The sequence below is a fragment of the Leptodactylus fuscus genome, chromosome 7 (assembly GCF_031893055.1).
Source record: "Leptodactylus fuscus isolate aLepFus1 chromosome 7, aLepFus1.hap2, whole genome shotgun sequence".
Lineage (NCBI taxonomy): Eukaryota > Metazoa > Chordata > Amphibia > Anura > Leptodactylidae > Leptodactylus > Leptodactylus fuscus.
The window spans coordinates 93584217-93605929 of NC_134271.1; the positions used below are offsets into that span (position 1 = coordinate 93584217).

The 21713-nt window shown below is 40.6% G+C and overlaps 1 protein-coding gene across 1 annotated transcript; it reads right to left on the reverse strand.

The window, feature by feature from the left end:
* Nucleotides 1-493: 493 nt before the first annotated feature.
* On the reverse strand, nucleotides 494-21030 carry GCH1 (GTP cyclohydrolase 1). The gene is made up of 7 exons (XM_075282551.1): nucleotides 20614-21030; nucleotides 19967-20314; nucleotides 8249-8358; nucleotides 7438-7493; nucleotides 5572-5603; nucleotides 3397-3481; nucleotides 494-2935 (listed from the first exon to the last, which is right to left on the reverse strand). Exons 1-7 carry the CDS (start codon nucleotides 20624-20626, stop codon nucleotides 2809-2811), a joined length of 771 nt encoding a protein of 256 aa, XP_075138652.1. The 5' UTR covers nucleotides 20627-21030; the 3' UTR covers nucleotides 494-2808.
* Between the last annotated feature and the right edge of the window lie 683 nt (nucleotides 21031-21713).

The window sequence follows — 21713 nt, forward strand, 5'->3', positions numbered from 1 at the left end:
ACATCCTACTGGAAGAAGAGTCGTCGACTGTCGAGATTGCTGCCCAATATGTGACCACCTGCCACCAAATGAGGGGGAAGCTGAAACCCCAAGGACTATTATACCCAAATCACCCACCCATTCACCCAACTACATCAGCTCAATTTTGATATGGGGTTATATAATGTCTGTGTACTCCTGTGGACCATGATTATATACAAGAATCCCAAGTCTCATAAGGTTGAGGCCCCACATTGTGGAAATGCAGCTTTTTGAGCCAAAGACAGGAGTGGATTGGGCAAAGGGTAAAAGTATATGTTCGTATATATTTCTCATTCCTTTTGTAGCTATTCTTGGTTTTGTCTAAAAAAAACACAGAAAGATCTTCAGTAAAAAAAAAAAATCATTTTTGTTAGGGTATGAAATACAACAAACTACGTTGACGTAAAAGTTATGGCTTCGTGAAATGAAGCTAGATGGGGTTAAAATACAAAACATTGATAGAATCTGTGCTTTATTAATTGTGCCAAACATAAAATATAAATTACAATAGGAAAAGCTAAATAAACAGAATCTGCATCATACAGGATCACTTATAATATAGCTATATATCTTACAGCAACACATAATATAGGCATATTTCATATAAATTATACCACTATAAAAATGGACATTTCTTCTTTATCCCTTTAAATAGACATTAACATTGTAATACACAGTCATTTCCTGCCTGGGTATTTTGGATACATACAAGATATCTCCCAGGGTGAGATAATTTGGTCCCAAAATGTTGTTATTGACAACAGAGACATGTGATACATATAGTCACAGATATCTATGTAGACCACAGGCACATAGCAGACAATGTACAGACGTTTCTAAATACACACATACAGATCTTTAGCTTTTTCCCAGTTTCCATTAGTAAGTCACAGGTTCTTCCTTCTAGTTATCAAAGTGCAAGACACCAAAGAAGTGGTAAAGGAAACATGAACTGCACAAATCTAATAGATGTCACGTAGACCATTAAACTAGTCATAGACAGGAAAATTTACAACCTATCTCTCATTTCATTTGACTTTATATGATAAAATGTGTTTGTACACAAGGAGTAATGTGATTTCTGGTTATTATATGACTTATAGTCTGCAGTGTTTAGCAGTTTCACCCTCTGAATGCTGTATCTGGAGTTTGTAGTTCTCTCTGAGCGGGTGGGTTGAGCATAGCTGCCATACACTGCGTACAGTAAGTACATGAGACTTTGCTCTATGACTGTTTCTCTCTCACTCAGAAACAGCCTTGCAAGACATATATAGAGAAGTACTGAACTTTATTGATGTTACTATTCAATCCCGCTCCTTATCGCTCCATAAACTTCTATAGTCCTGTGAGATCTAGGTCAAGTAACCTGCAGTTTGTCTTGAGATGGATATTGCAGTGATTTTCACAGTCAGAGTCATTTTAGCACAGGGATGGGAGCAGAGAAATAGCCTGATGAGATATAATACAATCTTTCTTATTATTGTCTGTACTATTCATGTATGCTGTGTTTTCTGAAATTACAAAATCTATTTAATGGTCAGTCTATCTAGACTGAAAGTTTATCTTTTGAGACAGGACCATTAGCAAATTTGTTATTGCTAAATTTACTCTTTGCTCTGGTCCTATAATACTGGTAGTTTTAGTAGATACTAGTAGTACAAGTAGATAGTCCTAGCAGTTCAATACATAGTCTTGCTCCCTCCTATACTCCCATAAATGCAAAGCCAAGACGGAGGGGTCGGCTCTGTGACCCTACTTATATAGGCCTTCACTAGAGTGGAGGTAGCCTCAAAGAAGAAATTTCATTTCCTGCTCCTGTCTTTCCAAAATAAATATATATGTATAGCCTGATAAGCAAATAAATACTAAAATGATTAAAATAGGTGCATAAGAGATAAAGATGGATATAAAAATATAGTGTTATGGTGAAATATATAGAAAATGACAAGAAATCCTATTGTCAACAAATATGATGTAAAATACTTTAAACCCGGTCCTTCAGATACTTTGCAGTTCCTTATGGCCCAAGACTGTTGGGTGAGGTTCTTAAATGGGCGACCCGTTCCTCATATTAGCAGTATCTGTGGAACATAATCAAGGTTTAAAGTGTTTCTACACCTATGTATATTCCTGCAGAGAAGCCTGGAGTACGTCCTCCTGTCAAGCCTCCTACCATAGACCTGCTTTTAGCTTAGTAACAATTCTGTCTTGAGCTAAAGACGTCATTGCTAGGCAATGAATCCCTAACAACCAGTCTCTATGAGATCAAGGATGGAATGGCACCGTGCTAGCAACAGGGAAAAGCAGACTGACAGTACTATATCCTTGCTACTATATTAATATTGCTACACTGTAACCCTCCAGTAGTTTATTAGCTAAATTATTTATTCAAGGATTAGCAACAGATCTGCAGGACATTTACATGGCCTTTAGGTTCTTCATTATGGGTGGTGTGATCAGAATTCTTAACATGGTCTCCAGCTGTTGTAAAACTACAATTCCTATCACGCCTTGATGGCCTGTGTTGTAGTTTTGGGCTGTTGAATGGCGCCAATCCAAATGTAAACGTCAATGGAAAAAAAATTGCACCCTTTGCTGCTATGTTTCCAATCCACTCTTGATATGTCTAAAAAAAGGTAAACACTGAGTACCATAAAATATGACACACAAGCTGTCACCATAAAACACAGATTTCCTACACACAGTTGAACACTGGACGACAAAAGGAGACACATAGACATTGATGAACAGATTCAGGCAGGGGCAGTTCTCTATTTGGCACTAGTATCAGCTTTTGATGAGGGTCAAGAATTCTTCTCTGGTTTTGGGGTCCTCTCGAAAAACGCCAAGCATGGTGCTGGTTACTGTCTTGCTGTTCATCTTCTGAACCCCCCTCATGACCATGCACATGTGACTGATTAAAAAAAAAGAAGACATATTATAATTTAGATTTAGGCAATAAAGCAGATTTCACAGAAGTTCTGATAACACTTGCTTGTACGACCGGATGTCATTTATAAAAGGTAGTCAGAAGTGGCCAGTAAAGGTCATGGTGTGTCTTATATATTATACCCCAGTTCTGCTGGTAGCTATTGGAAAATATTATTCTACCCTTTGTCTGACTCATACTATACAATGTGCAGGTATACCATACTGCTCCTGGGCCCCAAAGACAAGCCTGTAATGGGTGCCACATATGTCATTTATAATACCAATTGTCAACTTATGTGGAAGGCGATGCCCTCTTCCACATGGGCTGGTGTGTGTGACTGCTACCTCTATAAACCCTGTGGTTGTCTCTAACTTGTACCTTATATTTTGACCCTCCTTTCCCTTTTAATATAATATTTTTATGTCTCTGAAAATTTGACGTACGTGGCTTCAACAACAACTCCCACACCGGCGGGCTGCAAGGCTTCTGTTATTGCAATGGCAATTTGTTTTGTGAGGCGCTCTTGAACTGTGGAAAGAACATAAAAAATGTGATTGAGTCTCTGCATTTACTATTATTGTTATACATATATCCCAATGTCTCCTTTAGGGCTCGTTCACATCTGCGCCCGGCACTCCGTTCTGCAGGTTTCCGTTTCCTAAACAAAACAAGGGCAGGAGACGGAAACCTGCTGGCATCTTTCCAAACCCATTCATTTGAATGGGTTTGAAAAGTGTCCGGCCGTCATGCTCTCCATAGCAAAACCATTTTTTTTAAACCGTACAGAGTCGGACATGCAGTACTCTGTGTCCGGTTAAAAAAAAACGGTTTTGCCGCCGAGAGCTCAAAACGCTCAGCAGGCCGGACTCGGCATGACAGGTTTCCGTCTTCTGCATGTAGAAGTCGGAAACCTGATAACGGAGTCCAGACGCTGGTGTGAACCCAGCCTTAGGTGTATATCCTGTGACTCAACAATCAGAACTTCACAATGGCTCTGTCAGGTTTCTGTCTACAAGCAGGAGATATTTCTGGGTATACAGTTTTCTATGTTATTATGAATATTTTCCTTTAAGAAGCTTTTTAACTGCTCCTAGCCCCCATATACAAAGCCCATGGAGTCTCACTTCCCCCACCAACTCATAGAGAGCGCTAGTCTGGTGATGGAGTACAGGTTGTGTTCCTTCCTTGTGTTTCTTACTAAGGCTAGGTTCACATCTGCGCCAGAGAAAAAAATCCTCTGTCTGTTTCAATATACCGTAAATACAGTGGAAACCCGAAGGACACTTGGCAGACCCCGTTATAGTCTATAATGGTTTAGCAGTACGGCTCTCCCAACCCAGCGCTAGCCTAACTAATTGTGTTACTTCCTTCCTTCTCCAATTCTCACACAGCAATCAATAAAGAAGTTTTCCAAGACTATACAATTGATAACCTTTGGATTATAGTTCTTCTTTTTTTTTTTTTTTTTTTTATCATTAAAGTTTAGTGAAGATTTTCCAAAATTTTTATAAACAACACAAGGGGGGAGAGGGGAAAAAGGAGGGAGGGGAAGTGGGCGGGGGGAGTCCATGACCAGCAGTCCAAGTCAGCAGGGAGGGAGCAGGGCGAGGGGGGGAGGGAGCAGGGCGAGGGGGGGAGGGACAAGGGGAGTCAAACAGAGACTCTGACGCAGCAGAGTAAAAATATACAGGAGTATATAACCAGCAAATATCAAACAACAGTATCAGTAAGTACATAGTTCTTCTTTTTTATCTAAACAGATCCAAAAGTCTATATTGATTGATTTCTTAAAATATTTTGTTTGGATCTTTGTTTTACTGCTTCATGGCTTCAAGTCCTCTGATAACATGCTGACTACCTGTAGCCACCAGTACAGGGATTTTAGGGGCTACTTGCATGTAATTAAGGATACATTCACATCTGCATTTTTAGTTCTCTTTGTATTAGTAAGAAGAAAAAACGTTTTCTTTTTTTTTTGTATGAAGCAGGTGTAACCTGTAAAACTATCTTTATTCATTGAACTCCATAAGATAGCATTCTATGAACTCCCATGTACCCCTTAGTGGTGGTAGCAGGGAGACAGAATTTAGCATTTAGTTCTTTGTCTATAGGGGTAATTTGGAACACAGCTATACATATGAAGAAATGAAACAGTAGAAAACATGCTAAGAAAGGTTACAGAATTACTTTAGGCCTCCCCACCTTTTGCTGGGTCTATACAGAGAAAATCAGTTCTCGGGAAAACAAGGGGTCAGTGATCTCACAAGGTCTCCCAGCCAACACCCGGCAGCTGCTTATCTGACCTGGACTCTAATATTATAAGTCAGGTCTGATCTGTTATCTTCAGTATATGCTACATCCTGGGTACTGCTCGGATCATGTTGTCGGGTGCAGTTGTCAAAACAATTACTATCTCTATAAAGGGCACTCTTATGGCTGCATCCGCACAATGCACAGAGAATGCACCTGGAAGTAATCATGACCTTTCTAAGACGCTGCCCATCTGACTGTGTATGTACCGTCTGCTGACCTCTGAATTTTAGAACCAAAGAGTAAGAGGCTGGGAGAGTATTAGAGACGTCAGAAACAATCAGAATCCACTGTGGTGGGTTCCTTACCTTGTAGCCTTCTGCTGTAAATCTCCACAATCCTTAAGAAAAACAAAGACAATTTACGTACATTATTATTTTTATGCTGCTGAGACATCTGTAAGAGATGGTCCAAGATTAGGAAACATGGCTGCTTTCTTCTAAGTATGGGTTAACACCTGTCCACAGGTTATTTGCAGTATTGCAGCGAAGCCTATTCACTTTAAGGCTACAGCCCCACATTGCAGAAACGCAGCGTTTTTTGTTGCAGTTTTTTGAGCCAAAGCCAGGAGAGGATTGAACTAGAGTTAGAAATATAAGAGTTTCCTATATATTCCCCATTCCTTTTGTAGCCATTCTTGGCTTTGGCTCAAAAAACCGCAACAAAATCTGCAACAAAAAAAAGCTGCGTTTCCACAACGTGGGGCCTCAATAGCATGAATATTAGACACAACGCATGGACAGGTGTGGTAGTGATTCTGGATAGCCATGTATTTGTAATAATGTAAAACCCCTAGTGGGGCTTCTAAGATTATTTTCCTTCCTGCATCCACATGGCATCCTGAATACAAACCACAGTTATGTAACTTAAATACAAATTTGTTGTTGTTAACCTTTGGAACATCACTACTGTAAAAAAAAAGGAATAAATGACAATGGAAAGGAGTAACACATGGCTGCAGGATAAGACTACAGGTATAGTTTGTAGTCTGTTACCATAGAGAGACATAGATTTGCATAGAAGCTGTAATACACAAAATGGTAGGACTATATTTTTTTCTCCGTGAACGCTTGCATTGCCACTTTATTTATTTTAGGTGTACTGGAGTGATTAAAAAAATAGTTGCAAAAGTGTACACCTTTAAGGTCAGTCATTCCATGTAAAAAGGGATTTGTCTTTGCTTTTTCTTATTAAATGTATCTCCTAGCCCTATTGCTGCAAGCCTCTGCGGCATTAAATGTCAAATTTAATTGGAAAAAATCTACACTGCATGAGTTGAAGGCGAGGAGGAGATAAAGAGCAAATAATCCTCTAGAAACCATTGTAAAAATTTTGCGATAATTCCTGTGAAATAGAGAATTCGTATGGACGGAAGCCTTCAGATGGTTCAGAGGACACAATAATGATTCTGTATGCATCAATAGTCTGTTCACTAATACAATACAGTAAATATATATACTTTTTTATTTTGAGAAAAATATAAAAATGGTGACCTGGGGCCCATCTGGTGGAAATAATGGACTCCCGTCAGGAGCCCACCAGGCCAATTGCAGCTCTTACCCAGACACCGTCCCACACAGTGGGCGGTGGTGCAAAATAGAAAGGAAAAGTAGAAAAAATGGGAAATAATAGAGCACTAATGGCAGCAAAATCCGTAATAAACATGAAAATAAAAAAAATAAAACAATGTGGTTGGTTCAGATAAATTGGCTCTGTTTGTTGCTTCAAGGACATGAAGAATGGCATAAAACGGCTATGCGTTTCGACACCAGGCGGGTGTCTTCTTCAGGCCAGGCAGGAGGTGTCCAGCAATAGCCTTAGAATCAAATCGCAGAGGACACAATAATGCTTCTGTATGCATCAATAGTCACTTCACTAATACAATACAGTAAATATATCTACTTTTTATTTAAATTTTTTTATGCTGCTTTTTTCCCCTCCCTTCTTCTGCTGTTATTATTCTATTTTCTTATTATAGCTACGACTATTTCTAATTCAGATTAGTTTTTTTATTATTATTATTATTATTATTATTATTGTTCATTATAGCAGTGGCCCTGGCAGCCTTCTGTGCAGTGTTCTCTCTTTTTTTTTTTGCTCCCTTGGTCACTTTTGTTCATTTTTGTTGATTGAATGGCTAAAAAGTAATCAATGACCACATGACGCAAACTCACCTTGCCAGTTTACTGAGGCCCAGTACTTGTTTGTTTGGTAGATAACCTATGTGCACCTGTAATGAAGCAGAGATGGGGGATAATGTAGACTTGTAGAGTCATGATCACATATAGAGAGCTGGGACAGTAATGGAATCACTTGGAAAATGCTTAAACAGAATAAGATTAATGTTTAGTAAGAAAAAACATTTCAGGCAAAAAAAAAAAAAAGGGCCCAAGGGAGGAAGGTACACAGAGGATCAAACAGAGATACCCTGTGTCATATACGACACCTTTAGGCCATACACTAGGTAAAACACACAGTGTATTCCTTCATTTTGGATTTAAGCCTGTGGCTTTCTAGTATATAATTTGATAGTATTTAGAGGTCTGCTTTCTGCTTCATGCTAGCTACCAGCAGTAAGCTTCCTCAATATGGTTATATTATTCCGCTCAGCGTAGAATAAGTGCTGTGCAATAAGTTCCTCCTAGCAGTGACAGAATTATATGATATAATTCAGGGGCAACACGGTGGCTCAGTGGTTAGCACTGCAGCCTTGCAGCACTGGAGTCCTGGGTTCGGATCCCGCAAGGAACAACATCTGCAAGGAGTTTGTATGTTCTCCCCGTGTTTACATGGATTTCCTCCCATTCTATAAAGACAAACTGATAGGAAAAAAAAATGTACATTGTGATCCCTATATGGGCTCACAATCTACATTTAAAAAAAAAAAAAAGAAAAAAAAAAAAGTAATTATATCATAGAACTCAGAAAAGTAAATCTCTGGGCACTTTATAGGGACACTATATGAAGAAATGGTTACAGCTATACCTTTCCAATGAAAGGAACCAGATGATGTTCACACATGGAAAACATGTCAATGTCCTTCACAATCACCATCTCATCATGGTCTTCGTCAAAGATGGCGTCGTTCAACACATCTGAAGAAAAACAAACAGTTTTATGGACACTGCACAATGAATAGGGGAATTTACAAAAAAGTTTCAATGTTGACGTCAGAGCTAGCCATTGTCATGATGAATAAAATGTATGAAGAAACAGATCCTACACATTGAATTGGATTCTGCATCTAGAGGATATAACACTGTTAAATACTCTATACGGGCAATATATTGTTATCGCTTCCTTCTTTGTCATAGTTTATCCTTTACTTCACCCTCCACTGTGACTGGTGCCCTTTAAGAAAATGAAGTAAAATATGGACTTTTGATATTTTATGGCAATTTCAGCAGCTTGTTATTTCCTTACTGCTGCTTTGCTTCTATCTATGAACAGAACAGACAGTGATAACAGGACACTTTAATTTCCTGTGTCCTGTACGCCTCATACAGGTAACCGTGGAAACACAAATGTGCGTCATTTTCCTCCTTTCATTAAGTTAATGACACTTTGAATGTTGTTTGGTCATGTTTGCTCCTTATTGTACTTGGAATGAAAGGAGGTGATGAGTTTAGGCCGACATCTAACAATTAAACTCAATTACATGAGAGGGGGCATTGGCTTAAACTAGCGCAAACAGAAACACGGAAGTTGCTCATAGCAACAAATTTGCTGCCACCATCTTGTAAGTGTAGATAACAAAATGTAGCACCTGATTGGTTACATCAGTCTGATCATGGGGTATGTGCAATCCTGACCTTTGTAATGTATAAATGACATTTTATGGGAGTTTAACCCTCTGCTGGTCATAGCCAGTACTGCACCAATGTCATTTTTATTGCTTTGGAAAGAACATTGCTTCCTGCTGTAAAAATTCAGCAGCATAAAAGTTGCTAGACATTGTGTAACTATTGAAGAGTTCCATCATACATACCTCACTGATCAATATTATCTCACTGAAAATAGGTTAACAGAGGTGAGTTCTCGGAAAGAGCAATGTTCAGCAGATAATATCCCTAGAATACACGGACGCCTCTGCTCTTCTTTATCAGTATATATAAGGTAGAGGTAAGTTGCATTCACATTGTGCAAGTTGTCATTAAAAAAAATTGTCTTGTGTGAAATTAAAACACTTTGAAGATTAGTTTTGTAACAGTGCTCACGATAATCTAAATTTCCAATATTTGCACAATAAGGTCAGTTTTTATTTGATTCATATAATACATTTCTCATATGTACTGATCTATCCTTCTCGTATACTACATCCATCTATCTATCTATCTATCTATCTATCTATCATTCTCGTATTCTTTTCTTCAGGGGCGTAACTACCGGGGTAGCAGCTGCCACAGGGCCTGGAACATTAGGGAGCCCGGTGACAGCCGCTACCGCTGCGTTTTTTTTTGTTTTTTTTATAGGCCATTACCGCTGGAGTTACTCGAGCTGATAACGGGCCCTATTTACTTTCCCCATCCTGGCTGGGCCGGGATCGGTAAGTGACACCGCGGGCCCCACAAAGACTATCATTATATTTGGGGGTCTTTGCAGACCCCCGAGTATAATGATTGGAGGCCCGGGAGAGGTAAGAAACATAAAAACACTGTTACTTACCTCTCCAAGATCCCGGCAGGCCTCAGCTCAGGTCTAGTTGTCTGACGTCTCTGATGTCGCATGACCCCCGCCTACGTCCCGGGTCATGTGAGGTCCGACGCCATTGAAAAAGGCCGACAGCATAGGAGCCAGGGGACAGGTAAAAAACAGTAGTTTGTTATGTTTTTATTCCCCCGGGTCTCCAATTATTATACTCTGGGGTGTCTAGAGTGGGGCATAATACTGTGTGCAGGGGCCACTATGGGGTACAATACTGTGTGCAGGGACCACTAAGGGATATAATACTGTGTGCAGGGGCCACTGAAGGACATAATACTGTGTGCAGGGGCCACTAAGGGACATAATACTGTGTGCAGGGGCCACTGAAGGACATAATACTGTGTGCAGGGGCCACTAAGGGACATAATACTGTGTGCAGGGGCCACTAAGGGACACAATACTGTGTGCAGGGACCACTGAGGGACATAATACTGTGTGCAGGGGCCACTGAGGGACATAATACTGTGTGCAGGGGCCACTAAGGGACATAATACTGTGTGCAGGGACCCCTAAGGGACATAATACTGTGTGCAGGGGCCACTATGGGGCATAATACTGTGTGCAGGGACCACTAAGGCACATAATACTGTATGCAGGGGCCACTAAGGGACATAATACTGTGTGCAGGGACCCCTAAGGGACATAATACTGTGTGCAGGGGCCACTATGGGGCATAATACTGTGTGCAGGGACCACTAAGGCACATAATACTGTGTGCAGGGACCACTAAGGCACATAATACTGTGTGCAGGGGCCACTAAGGCACATAATACTGTGTGCAGGGGCCACTAAGGGACATAATACTGTGTGCAGGGGCCACTAAGGGACATAATAGTGTGTGCAGGGGCCACTAAGGCACATAATACTGTGTGCAGGGGCCACTAAGGGACATAATACTGTATGCAGGGGCCACTAAGGGACATAATACTGTGTGCAGGGGCCACTGAGGGACATAATACTGTGTGCAGGGGCCACTAAGGGACATAATACAGTGTGCAGGGACCCCTAAGGGACATAATACTGTGTGCAGGGGCCACTATGGGGCATAATACTGTGTGCAGGGACCACTAAGGCACATAATACTGTGTGCAGGGGCCACTAAGGGACATAATACTGTGTGCAGGGGCCACTAAGGGACATAATACTGTGTGCAGGGGCCACTAAGGGACATAATACTGTATGCAGGAGCCACTAAGGGACATAATAGTGTGCGCAGGGGCCACTAAGGCACATAATACTGTGTGCAGGGGCCACTAAGGGACATAATACTGTATGCAGGGGCCACTAAGGGACATAATACTCTGTGAAGGGGCCACTAAGGGACATAATACTGTATGCAGGGGCCACTAAGGGACATAATACTGTATGCAGGGGCCACTAAGGGACATAATACTGTGTGTAGGGGCCACTATGGGACATAATACTGTGTGCAGGGACCACTAAGGCACATAATACTGTGTGCAGGGGCCACTAAGGGACATAATACTGTGTGCAGGGGCCACTAAGACACATAATAGAGCGCGCAAGAATGCAGAAGAGGGGTCGGTTGAGGTCTTCGGTGTCGGTCGGGGGCATGTCAAAAGTTCGTCACGGGGCCCCGCCATTGCTAATTACGCCACTGCTTATCTTATGTATATGTATCTATGTCTTCTCTCTCTGAACTATTCAGTCATCTTGTGGTGCAATTGTACTTTCTTACTCTAAAGAGCGCCACTGTTCTGTCCTCATTAATTTCTTAATGATTGGAACTCTCTCTTTCTGATAAAGGGCTCTAATTTCCCCAAATAGAGTTAAGCTAAGGCTCTATGTGGCACCCTGCAGTGCTTTGCACATAAAGTGGTTTCATCTGCGGACTTTCTGGTTCAATTAAACCTATGGGGAAACCGACAGCATTTCCATAGGTATAATTGACATGCAGTGATTTCCAAATCCACAACGGTTTTGGAAATCGCGGCATGTCCACATTGCGATTTTTAATGCAAAGAGAGGATTGGATTTGCTAGAATCTCATCTACTTTGCTCTGAATGTAAAACAACACAATTTTTTCCACGGTGTTTCCGCCATGGACAAATCGTGGCATTTACACCAAGTGGGGCCCTGGCCTTAAATGGGGTTTTCTGAGTTTACCATGAACTGAAGATCAGACCTCCACCGATTAGCTGTTTGAAGACATATCAGAGCACCACTTTGGCTTCACAGACCATTTGCTGTCACGTTTATTGGTCCCATGGCCAGTCCACAGCTCAGTCCCATTCAAGTGCAAGGGGCTGAGTTGCATGTTTTGCTGTGAAGTGGTAATTGTTCTCACCCAAAACACTGATTGGTGGGGATCCCTGGCATTGGACTCCACCAATCTTCAATTGATGATCTATCCTAAGTCAATTGATAAGCCTGGAATCCTCTTTAAATAACATCTAGTTAGATCCAATCACCACTAATAAACCAGTATGCAATAATCTCATAATATTGTATGCAGTATTGCAGTAGTGCAGTGACATCATCCCTGGGGAATAGTGATAACTAGTGATGTAGTGAAAAATAGTGATAATAACTAGATTATCTGAGACTACAACGGACTGGGAATGCATATGGTTAGGATAGCTCATTAACACAAGACAGATTGATGCAATCCTTCCTATCATCTGATGATTGGGGTAAGGGTAGGAGTCTAGCCCCAACTGGTTTGATATTGATGGGAGTCCTGGAACAACCCATTGATTTATATAGATTAGAGATATGTTCTTTTCCATGGTATTTATTGGCATGCCACTTATTTCTGCACATGGAAAATACCTTGTCATTCCATGAACTATGATGCAAAAACATACAAATAATAAATAGAATAAAAAATAATAATAAAAATATCAATATGTGGTCATGCCCTTATTACAGATCCAGCTAAATAGATTTTAAAAATGTCTTTGTGTAAATTGACCTGCAGAAAGATCTTTTGCATTTAGATGAAAAATATCATTTGCATCCTCATCTTTGGAGTACCCTCAAATTTACATTTGGAAAGAATTTTTTCATCTAAATAACAGGGTGATTCATATAAAGTGTAGGTGCAGCCCCATCAATTAGAACCCCCTTTATATCTACAAGGGAATAGTCTTACGTAGGGCAGGTTAATTTTAGGAAGTGTTTATACTGCAGCTGCACAGACGGATGACAAGTGTGCGGCATTTCCCATTTTGCCAAACAAACACCAGGTGCTGGAGAATAAAGCACACAAAGCCCTTTATGTGACATCTGTATGAATGGTGAGAGTGATGTGCGGCTGCTGAGGCTGAATCCAGGAGACGGGAAATGAAATATATTTCTATAGAAACAGCTCAGCCAATGAATTGAATGATGGAAATTAAAATATTCTAACAATTCAGTTCCAGAAGTGGTTTCTTGAAAAAAATTGAAAAGGTGCTCCATGGGTATAACATGGAGTCATGTGTGCAGGTGAGAACATTGTTATAAATAAGATTCAACATAAGTGAGAATATGTTTCCTTAAATTTGTGTTAATGGGAACCTATAGGCACATCTTCAAATGTTTTGCTCAGAATATTGACTACACCAACCCCCACTCCCAACCCCCATCACCAAAATGAATCTTGTTTCCTCTGGTGCCCACATTTTAGAGATGTCATTTGCATGATACAAGCCAGACCCATGCCACTCTCCTCTTTGCATTTGGGAAAGATGAGTCATTTGTCATCGTCCCCTACATGCACATAGTATAGAAAACATATAGTTCACATTAATCGCTGTGTATATGTTTAGATGAGGCTTCCTGTTTCAGCAGATACAGTGTACTGTATTTTATCATGAAAATTGATACAATTATCCAATATATTTCTCAAAATTTCTAAGATCTCTGCATTCTGTCATTCATTAGGAGCAGTGATCTTGAAAACTAAGGAATTGGCACAGAAAATTCATTGAAAGTGGATAGAATTGTTAATCATGAATAAGCTGTATCTGCTGAAACTGAAATACTTATTTTGGCTTATACCACATTTAGCGAATCATAGCTAAAAAAAAAACGCTGTAAAAAAAAAGAAAGAGTGAAGCAAAAATGTCTGCTTTTTCACTGCTTTTCCACAATTTACTGCAGCTTTTATTTCTACAATGTGGATATGACTATTGCTATTGCATCAACCATGTATAGCAGTAGAAAGACCAACACTACCCTCTAGTACTCCTCTTCAGGTAAGAAAAATATACGTGGACTTGTGGACAATCCCTTGGTGCTCAGCCACTAGATTAAACTATCCAATAATCCAATGGTAGAAGAATGTACTGATACCAACCAGATCTCCAAACAAACATTTTTTTTATTTTCACACCTCACAGTATAAGAAGCAGAGACCCAGAAGAGGTGATCAAATAATAATATTAACAATGTTACTCACCTTCACTGGACTCCGGCGAAGCTCCCTGTTCTCTACCATTACTTCTGTCTGATGTCAGAGACCACATTACAGTGATACCTTTGTTATGTATGTTGCTTTTGTAGATTTGGAGAAAAACAACTTTGAAGTCTTATACAAATGAAGCATTGCTCTTGTCACTCAGACAACCTGTACAGTGAGAATGGATCCATTCACTGTTATGACATCACCCATCTTAATTGATCTGCAAGAGCAATGCTTCCAGAGCTGAAGGCCAGCCCCCGATGCACCAATGCGTCATCTGCATAAGACTTCAAAGGTTTTCTCCAAATCTACAACAGATGGGGTGATGTTTATCACTGTAATGTGCATTATAACAAGAGGATAGTTACATATGGTTGGGAGAGGTCATAGAGAATACGGATACACTGCAGATTTTCTGCTATAAAATAGCACACAGAAACCTGCAGTGTATTACAGTAATAATTCTCATCTACATGTAGACTGACCAGTGGTGTGGATGTGAAATCCTCAGTAAGTTAATGCAAACCCACAACAATCAGGTAAATGTAACATTTGGATATATCTGCAGTGTATTGTGTCCTTAATATATATTTATTACAGATTCTTAGGTTTTTCATATGGCACTGTACGGCGCGCCTTCACGAGGCAACATTTTCTTCCCTTGAAACAATGCTATTCCTCCATAATATTGCATGCACCATGGAGGTACAGTGAACCTCTAGAAGAGGACTACACAAAATAGCAATGATAAATGGTCTTCTAAAAGAGTGGTTATACCAATGATCATGGCCAGTATGCCTGGAATATGAATATAAAGGAACTAAAATCTGCTGCAGGAAATGTATATCTCCGTATTGCATAGAATCTTATTACTAGTAGGAGTTGTATGACACAAGTATTTGTCTATCCCAAGTATATGGAGTTTGTATGAGAGGAGCTGTATACATAAAACAGTAGGACATTATTAAACTGGGCTATTTACACAGTTGCTTCAGTATCCAATCTGGACCTGATGGGATAATAAATGTTAAATTGTTAGTAATATACATTCCCCTTTTTTATATAGAAATGTTCTCTTAAAAATGATGTCCCGTTTAACAACTAAAATTTCTCCTTGTTGTTTTGCTGAAGACTGAACTGACTTGCACCCTCTCTCCGGGCGCATCTGTGATATCTTTGTGTCTGAACCAATCTCGCCAGTCTGTGAGCCACAACAATACACAGCCCCAGGCTCCAAAGAGAAGGCAGAACAAGCGGCCTGAGGTCCCATATTAGTGTCTGTCCCTTCTTATTACTGATAACAAGACGGAGTCTCCTTATGTGCTGTCATGGCTACCACAAACAAGCTATATAACGTGATTATGGTTCACCATGAGACTGCAGCAGTGCAGTAGGCCAAGAAGAGGTTAACTAGTAGAAAGATCTATGGATGACAATGACCACTACACCCACATATACACTATTTTAGGACGGCACTATGCCTAAAAACTGTCAGAAAATGGCCGTGTTATACCTAGCACCAACTCTTTCAAACTAGCTTTTCTTAGTTTTCACGGATGAGACCTAAATATGTGAATTCCAGAAACGTTAACCGAAATGAGCCCTTCACAGGGTTAATCGTGAATGTCACTTTGCAGCAAAAGTGGGAATGACTATACAAAGGGTGTGACCACGCTTATTATATCCAGACCCCATATAATAATATTGGGGCCCAGACTGGTAGGTTAGGTTCACATGCACGGAGGGCTTTTCTACGCTAGTTTCAGTATAAAAACATCAAAAACCCGACGTACACCCAGCAGACATCATTATAGTGTATGGGGTCTGCAGGTGTCCGCTGGTAACCACTGTCTTAGTGGTCTGGGTCTCCATCATTTAGTCCCCGATGGACCCAAATGACTGAGACCCGTGCGCAGATGTGACTCTAGCCTTACTGGGTACATTAAACAACTGAGCCATGTATATTTACATCATTTAGTCAGCATGTTAAATACTGTGTTGTGGCAATATCAAATATGTCTATGTTACTATGTTACTACCTATACATTGTGATGGTCACTTAGTGGTATTATTATTTACAATATTATTATATAATAAGGAATAAATGAATAAAACTTCTTTAAAGTGAACAAATGGGAATACCCAGCATCCCCGCAATCTAACCCCCCACCCTCTCCCCCCCCAAGCAACCTCCTCATAATGTCACAGGGAAAAGTAATGAGCCACCAATCAGATTGCAGCAGATTGCTCCCAAAAACTGGGAGAGTCCCAGGTGAGGTGACATCTCAAGTTTGTGAGTGGAAATATTGCCAAGATGATGAAATTGGCACTTATGACATGAGCATATATCCTTGGCATACTGCATATATTTCTCTCCTTAGTGTCTTCTGTCAGAAATATATACTAAGAATTTGCACTTGACAATGGAATTTTTAAGGCTAAGACCCCATGTAGCAAGCCAAAGCCAAAAAGCGCAGCAGAAAAGACCGTGGTGGAAATGCATTGTGTTTTTTCCACAGCGCTTTTTACAGAAAGTCCACAGAGGTTTCCTCTGCAGACTTTCTGCCTCTATTATGCCTATATATAAAACACCAGCATTTCCGTAGGTATAACTTGCTGCAATTTAAAAAGCATGGCAGGTCTTGAAATTGTAGCATTTAAGCTGCAGAAGTTTCACTACAATGTGTGGATGGGATTACCCAGAATCCCATCTCCACTTTGCAGGTACTGTCAAATGCCACGGTTTTTGCTGTGGCGTTTGCGTGGCAGGCAAATTGCAGCGTTTTCGTAAAAATGCCCTTGCCTCAAAGGGATTTTCCAACTAATAAGACTTATAACCTATCCATAAATGTATGATCATTGTGGGATAGCTGGGATCCCTGTGTCGTATGGGAAAGGCATACTGGGCCATCACTCCATTTACCTTAAAGGTGCTTTATTCACCTCTATGGCATTACAGTACTGGAAGCTTCATACAAGTGATGTCATGCAATCTCACAATTGCTTCATTCACAAGGAGGTTTATGGGTTTATGAGGGACTTTGAGCTGGGACTGTGTGTGACTCAGCTTCCCCCCCCCCAAAAAAAAAAAAAAAAGTGACACAGCTGTATCACACAGTGAAAAACCTTAAAGGGATTCTATCACTAAACCAACATTTTTTCTGATTACCACGTCGGAATAGCCTTAAGAAAGGCTATTCATCTCTTACCTTTAGACGTGGTCTCCGCGGCGCCGTTCCTTAGAAATACTGGTTTTAACCGGTATGCAAATGAGTTATCCACAGCAATGGGGGCGTCCCCACTTCCGCGGCCATTTTTGGGAGGCCGCGCTTTCTCTTGTAGTTCAATACAGGAGCGTACTGCACTGGCGTCGGAAGTTGGACCGACAGAAGAAGACAGAAGAGGCGGGGTTGCAGCTGAAGATGGAGGCGTCGCTGGAAAGTGCTCTCGGGCAGCAGTGGGAACGCCGTTTGAGCGCTGGGGCCCGCCCTCATTGCTGCAGATAACTCATTTGCATACCGGTTAAAACCAGTATTTCTAAGGAACGGCGTCGCGGAGACCACGTCTAAAGGTAAGAGACGAATAGCCTTTCTTAAGGCTATTCCGACGTGGTAATTAGAAAAAATGTTGGTTTAGTGGTAGAATCCCTTTAAAGAATGTACTATTAAGGGGAACGTGTTCTTAAAGTAGCATGCCCTCTAATATTTTCACATGAAAACCAGAAGTGAGTGGATAACTTACAAACTCAGGCCTGGCTCACATCTGTATTTGGGCCATTCTGTGCCCCTCTCCACATGAAAAATGAGGAGAGAAAAGTCTTGCAAAGCAGCACTTTTCTCTCGCATTTTTCGTGTGGAAACCGATCAGAAGCCACACGCACCCTATTAAAGTCTATGGGGTCCACTGGTTTGCTAAGGTAACCGCTTTTTTATGCAGATTAGGTTTTCATTTGGGGGTTCCCAAGCGTACTCCCTGAACAGAAACCCATGCGCAGATGTGAACCAGGCCTCAGTCACTGGTAAGAAGATTACCTTCCCTACAATTTACATCATGTACCTACCTACCAGGCAGAGAAGTTCTGCTTTAAAGAGAGTCTGTCAGCAGTAAGGTGGATATAAACCTAATCTGAGTACCTTGTAGAGGTGATTCTACAGTTTCCAAGTATATCTCTGTTATTCTGCTGTTATTCATTTAATGGCACATTTTTACAAATGTCCTAATAGCACTGCCTGCATATTCTGTCATTCCCAACGTCAAGGATCAATACGAATGAGCTAATGCTCAACCAAAATATTGCATAAGATTTTCGTAAATTTTGCGTAATGGCCAATGGGTGTGTTTTTGGTGGTTTTCAACACTGTGAGCTGATTGGATGATGAGGAGGGGCCTGACTGTTTCACTCCCCTCTTCCCAACCAATAGATTCTGAGCATCAGTAGTGACATTCATCTACGTATTGCGATTATTGCTATTCGCCGAATTTCACCAGTTTTATATGTATACTTACTGTTAGCTGGCACACCAACCATGTTTTACCTGTACTTGCAAGGCAGGTAAACAACATCTATTCTTCCCTGTTATCAGCACTAACAAACTGGTGAGAGACTGTAGAGTTCAAGAAGTTCTGGAAAATCTCCCCAATAGTCTCTATATCATCTTTCCCTGTTCAGCACTTTGGGCCTCCAGACACATTTATATTCTTATGTATGACTGATATCAGCTTCTTGACATATAACATAGATATATTATTATAAACTATTGAATTAACACTTCATAGTCTGGATAATAGTACAATTCTATTAAACAATCTTTTACTGATGGTCATTATCCAGTTTTTACAGCACATGTTTTTTATTATGTAATGCCACATCCCATACTGTTGAAGAGCCTGGGACACTCAGAAGACACCTATAAAACTACCTGTGTGCGTGTAATTATAGGCTTATTGGTTGTCCCCAATTTTACCAGGAACTGAGAAATGACTGTAATCTAGGGATAAAATCTACTTTAGGGTAAAGCCCCACGTTGTGGAAATGCAATTTTTTTGATATTGCAGATTTTGTTGCACTTTTTGAACCAAAGCCAGAGATGGGTTGAGCAAACGCTAGACATATAAGAACTTCCTAGATATTTCCCATTCCTTTTGTAGCCATTCTTGGCTTTGGCTCAAAAAAACGCAGCAAAATCTGCAACAACAACAAAAAAACTGCGATTTTGTGGTTCCAGCCTTCGAAAATATGGCCAGATTTACTAATCCTAATTTTCTAATACAACAAAATGATTAAAAAAAATTACACATCTAATAAATTTAGATGTTAAAAATGTAATGTGAAGAGGCAGTCTGAAGACGCACCATATTTATCAAAGTGACTCATACTGGATGATAAATTTTGCATTTTTTGCTAGGAATTTTAGACAGTTTGGTCTAATTTTCCAACACTTCTTGCTTGGCTTACTCTGTGACAACATTGTGCTGTAATTTATTGTATTTTAAGTAATTTTTTTCCAATGTGTCTCTAGCAAGGCATGCTAAAATCATGATTCTCCACGACTAATTGATTACTTAGGTATTTTCTATAAGAAGCACTTACCAGATATTGTTTCTTGGTAGCCTTTAGTGAAGAACTGCATAGCAGTCGCTGCCCTCCATGGGGTTTTCAGTAATCCCTGCCTTCCAGGGTCTTCTCCAAGAGACCTCAGAATGGTACTATAGGCTGCTGCCAATGTAGGTAGGTTGAGCTCATTGTCTTCCTCACTGCGAGTCCTTTCTTCTCTCCAGCTCTCCAGGGGAGGAGTGCTCACCTCAGACCTACCCCGATCTACACGACTCAAAACTGTGGAAGAGTCTTTCTTATCTTCTTGTAGAAATCCATTGCAGTTGATGGTTTTCTTTTCTGGCAACGGCCTTGACTTCACTGGATCCATGTCAGAGCAGACTCCTAGATTAGGGGGAAGAATGATCTATGTTCTTCTACTAGAATCCAATCTCTAGTAAAAAGATTTCAAGCAAGTATCAACTTCAAGTAAGTTCTGAAAGTTCATCACCAGATTGGTACTAACTGTACAAACTTAAGCATGTGATAGAAACAGGAAACTGGAAGCAGCCTGAGGTAGTCACCAAACCGGTATCTCATTAGTCCTTAAAATCAGGAGGTCAAGGTTTGTCTTACAAAGAATAATCTACAAGATAAGATCTAAGACATATGACATACAATATTCTATAGTCATACAGTCTTACCCTGAAGTGACATATTGAGAATGGACCATGAGTTGAGATCTTTACCAGAGATGTTCTGTGTTCTCAGGCAGGAGAATCTGGAGGTTGTAGTGAGTCAATATAAGCGTGAAGATCTTAGCAGTTGGTATATGCTCTCTCATCCAAGATGCGCTGGAACTTCTAGGTTAGCACCAATGTAAATGCACCTTGCTCTCTGGTATCTAGTAGTCGATTCACTTCCAGGTCTTGGTCTGGAGATGCAGGATAGGTCCTTAGCCTTGTACTGTTGGATACACTACTTTGTGATAGATTGTAAGCCTTGTGGAACGCATGTGACTAGCCTAGCAGACTGACAGGCATGGAGATTCAGGGCTCACATGCACTTCTGTCCGGCTCAGGCACTATTGCACAAGTCACTGAGCTTTGCTCTCCTCAGATCTCAGCAGGTTACAGCTGCTTTATGTAGCTTACCGGACAGCCCATTCTTTTACACACCCCTTATTGGCTAGTCCATTGTGCGTCACTGACAGCTTGTAAGAGGATCAGGGAGGAGAATGAGGAAGGAGCTGCAGCCATGGGGGGAGACAGAGAAAGTGCCCTGAGCACAGGAAGAAATTACATTTATAATCACAGAGCATGCACACAGAAGATCTGGTGTTTTGTGCTGCTCTGCCCCTTTAAATATCAAATGATGGGCTGTGTGACAAGGAACTGGTACCGGAGTTCTGAAAGTAATGGATGGATGATATGAAGAAAGACTGTTTCCCATTATCCAGCTATCAAATGTCTGAAGATGTCCGACTGTCACATTGACACAGTAAACTTCATTTACGCTTGCTAAGAGGAGTATTTCAATTTCAGCGCATTATTCATTGTAGAACATTTACTTATAGAATATTTCAATCTACCTTCTCCATCAATGTCTCAAGGTTTCAATATTGCTTGCTGTGATTTATTGGAGCCTTTGTTACCTCCAATGGACAAGACTCTACCCTGGTCATGGGACAGACACATAGGTGCATGGCCCATTAGAAGGTGCAGTAGTGAGAAGTATACTATGACAAGTCGTGCTCCTATGTGCCCATCCCATGGCCAAGATGGATCTGGAAAACTGTGAGGAA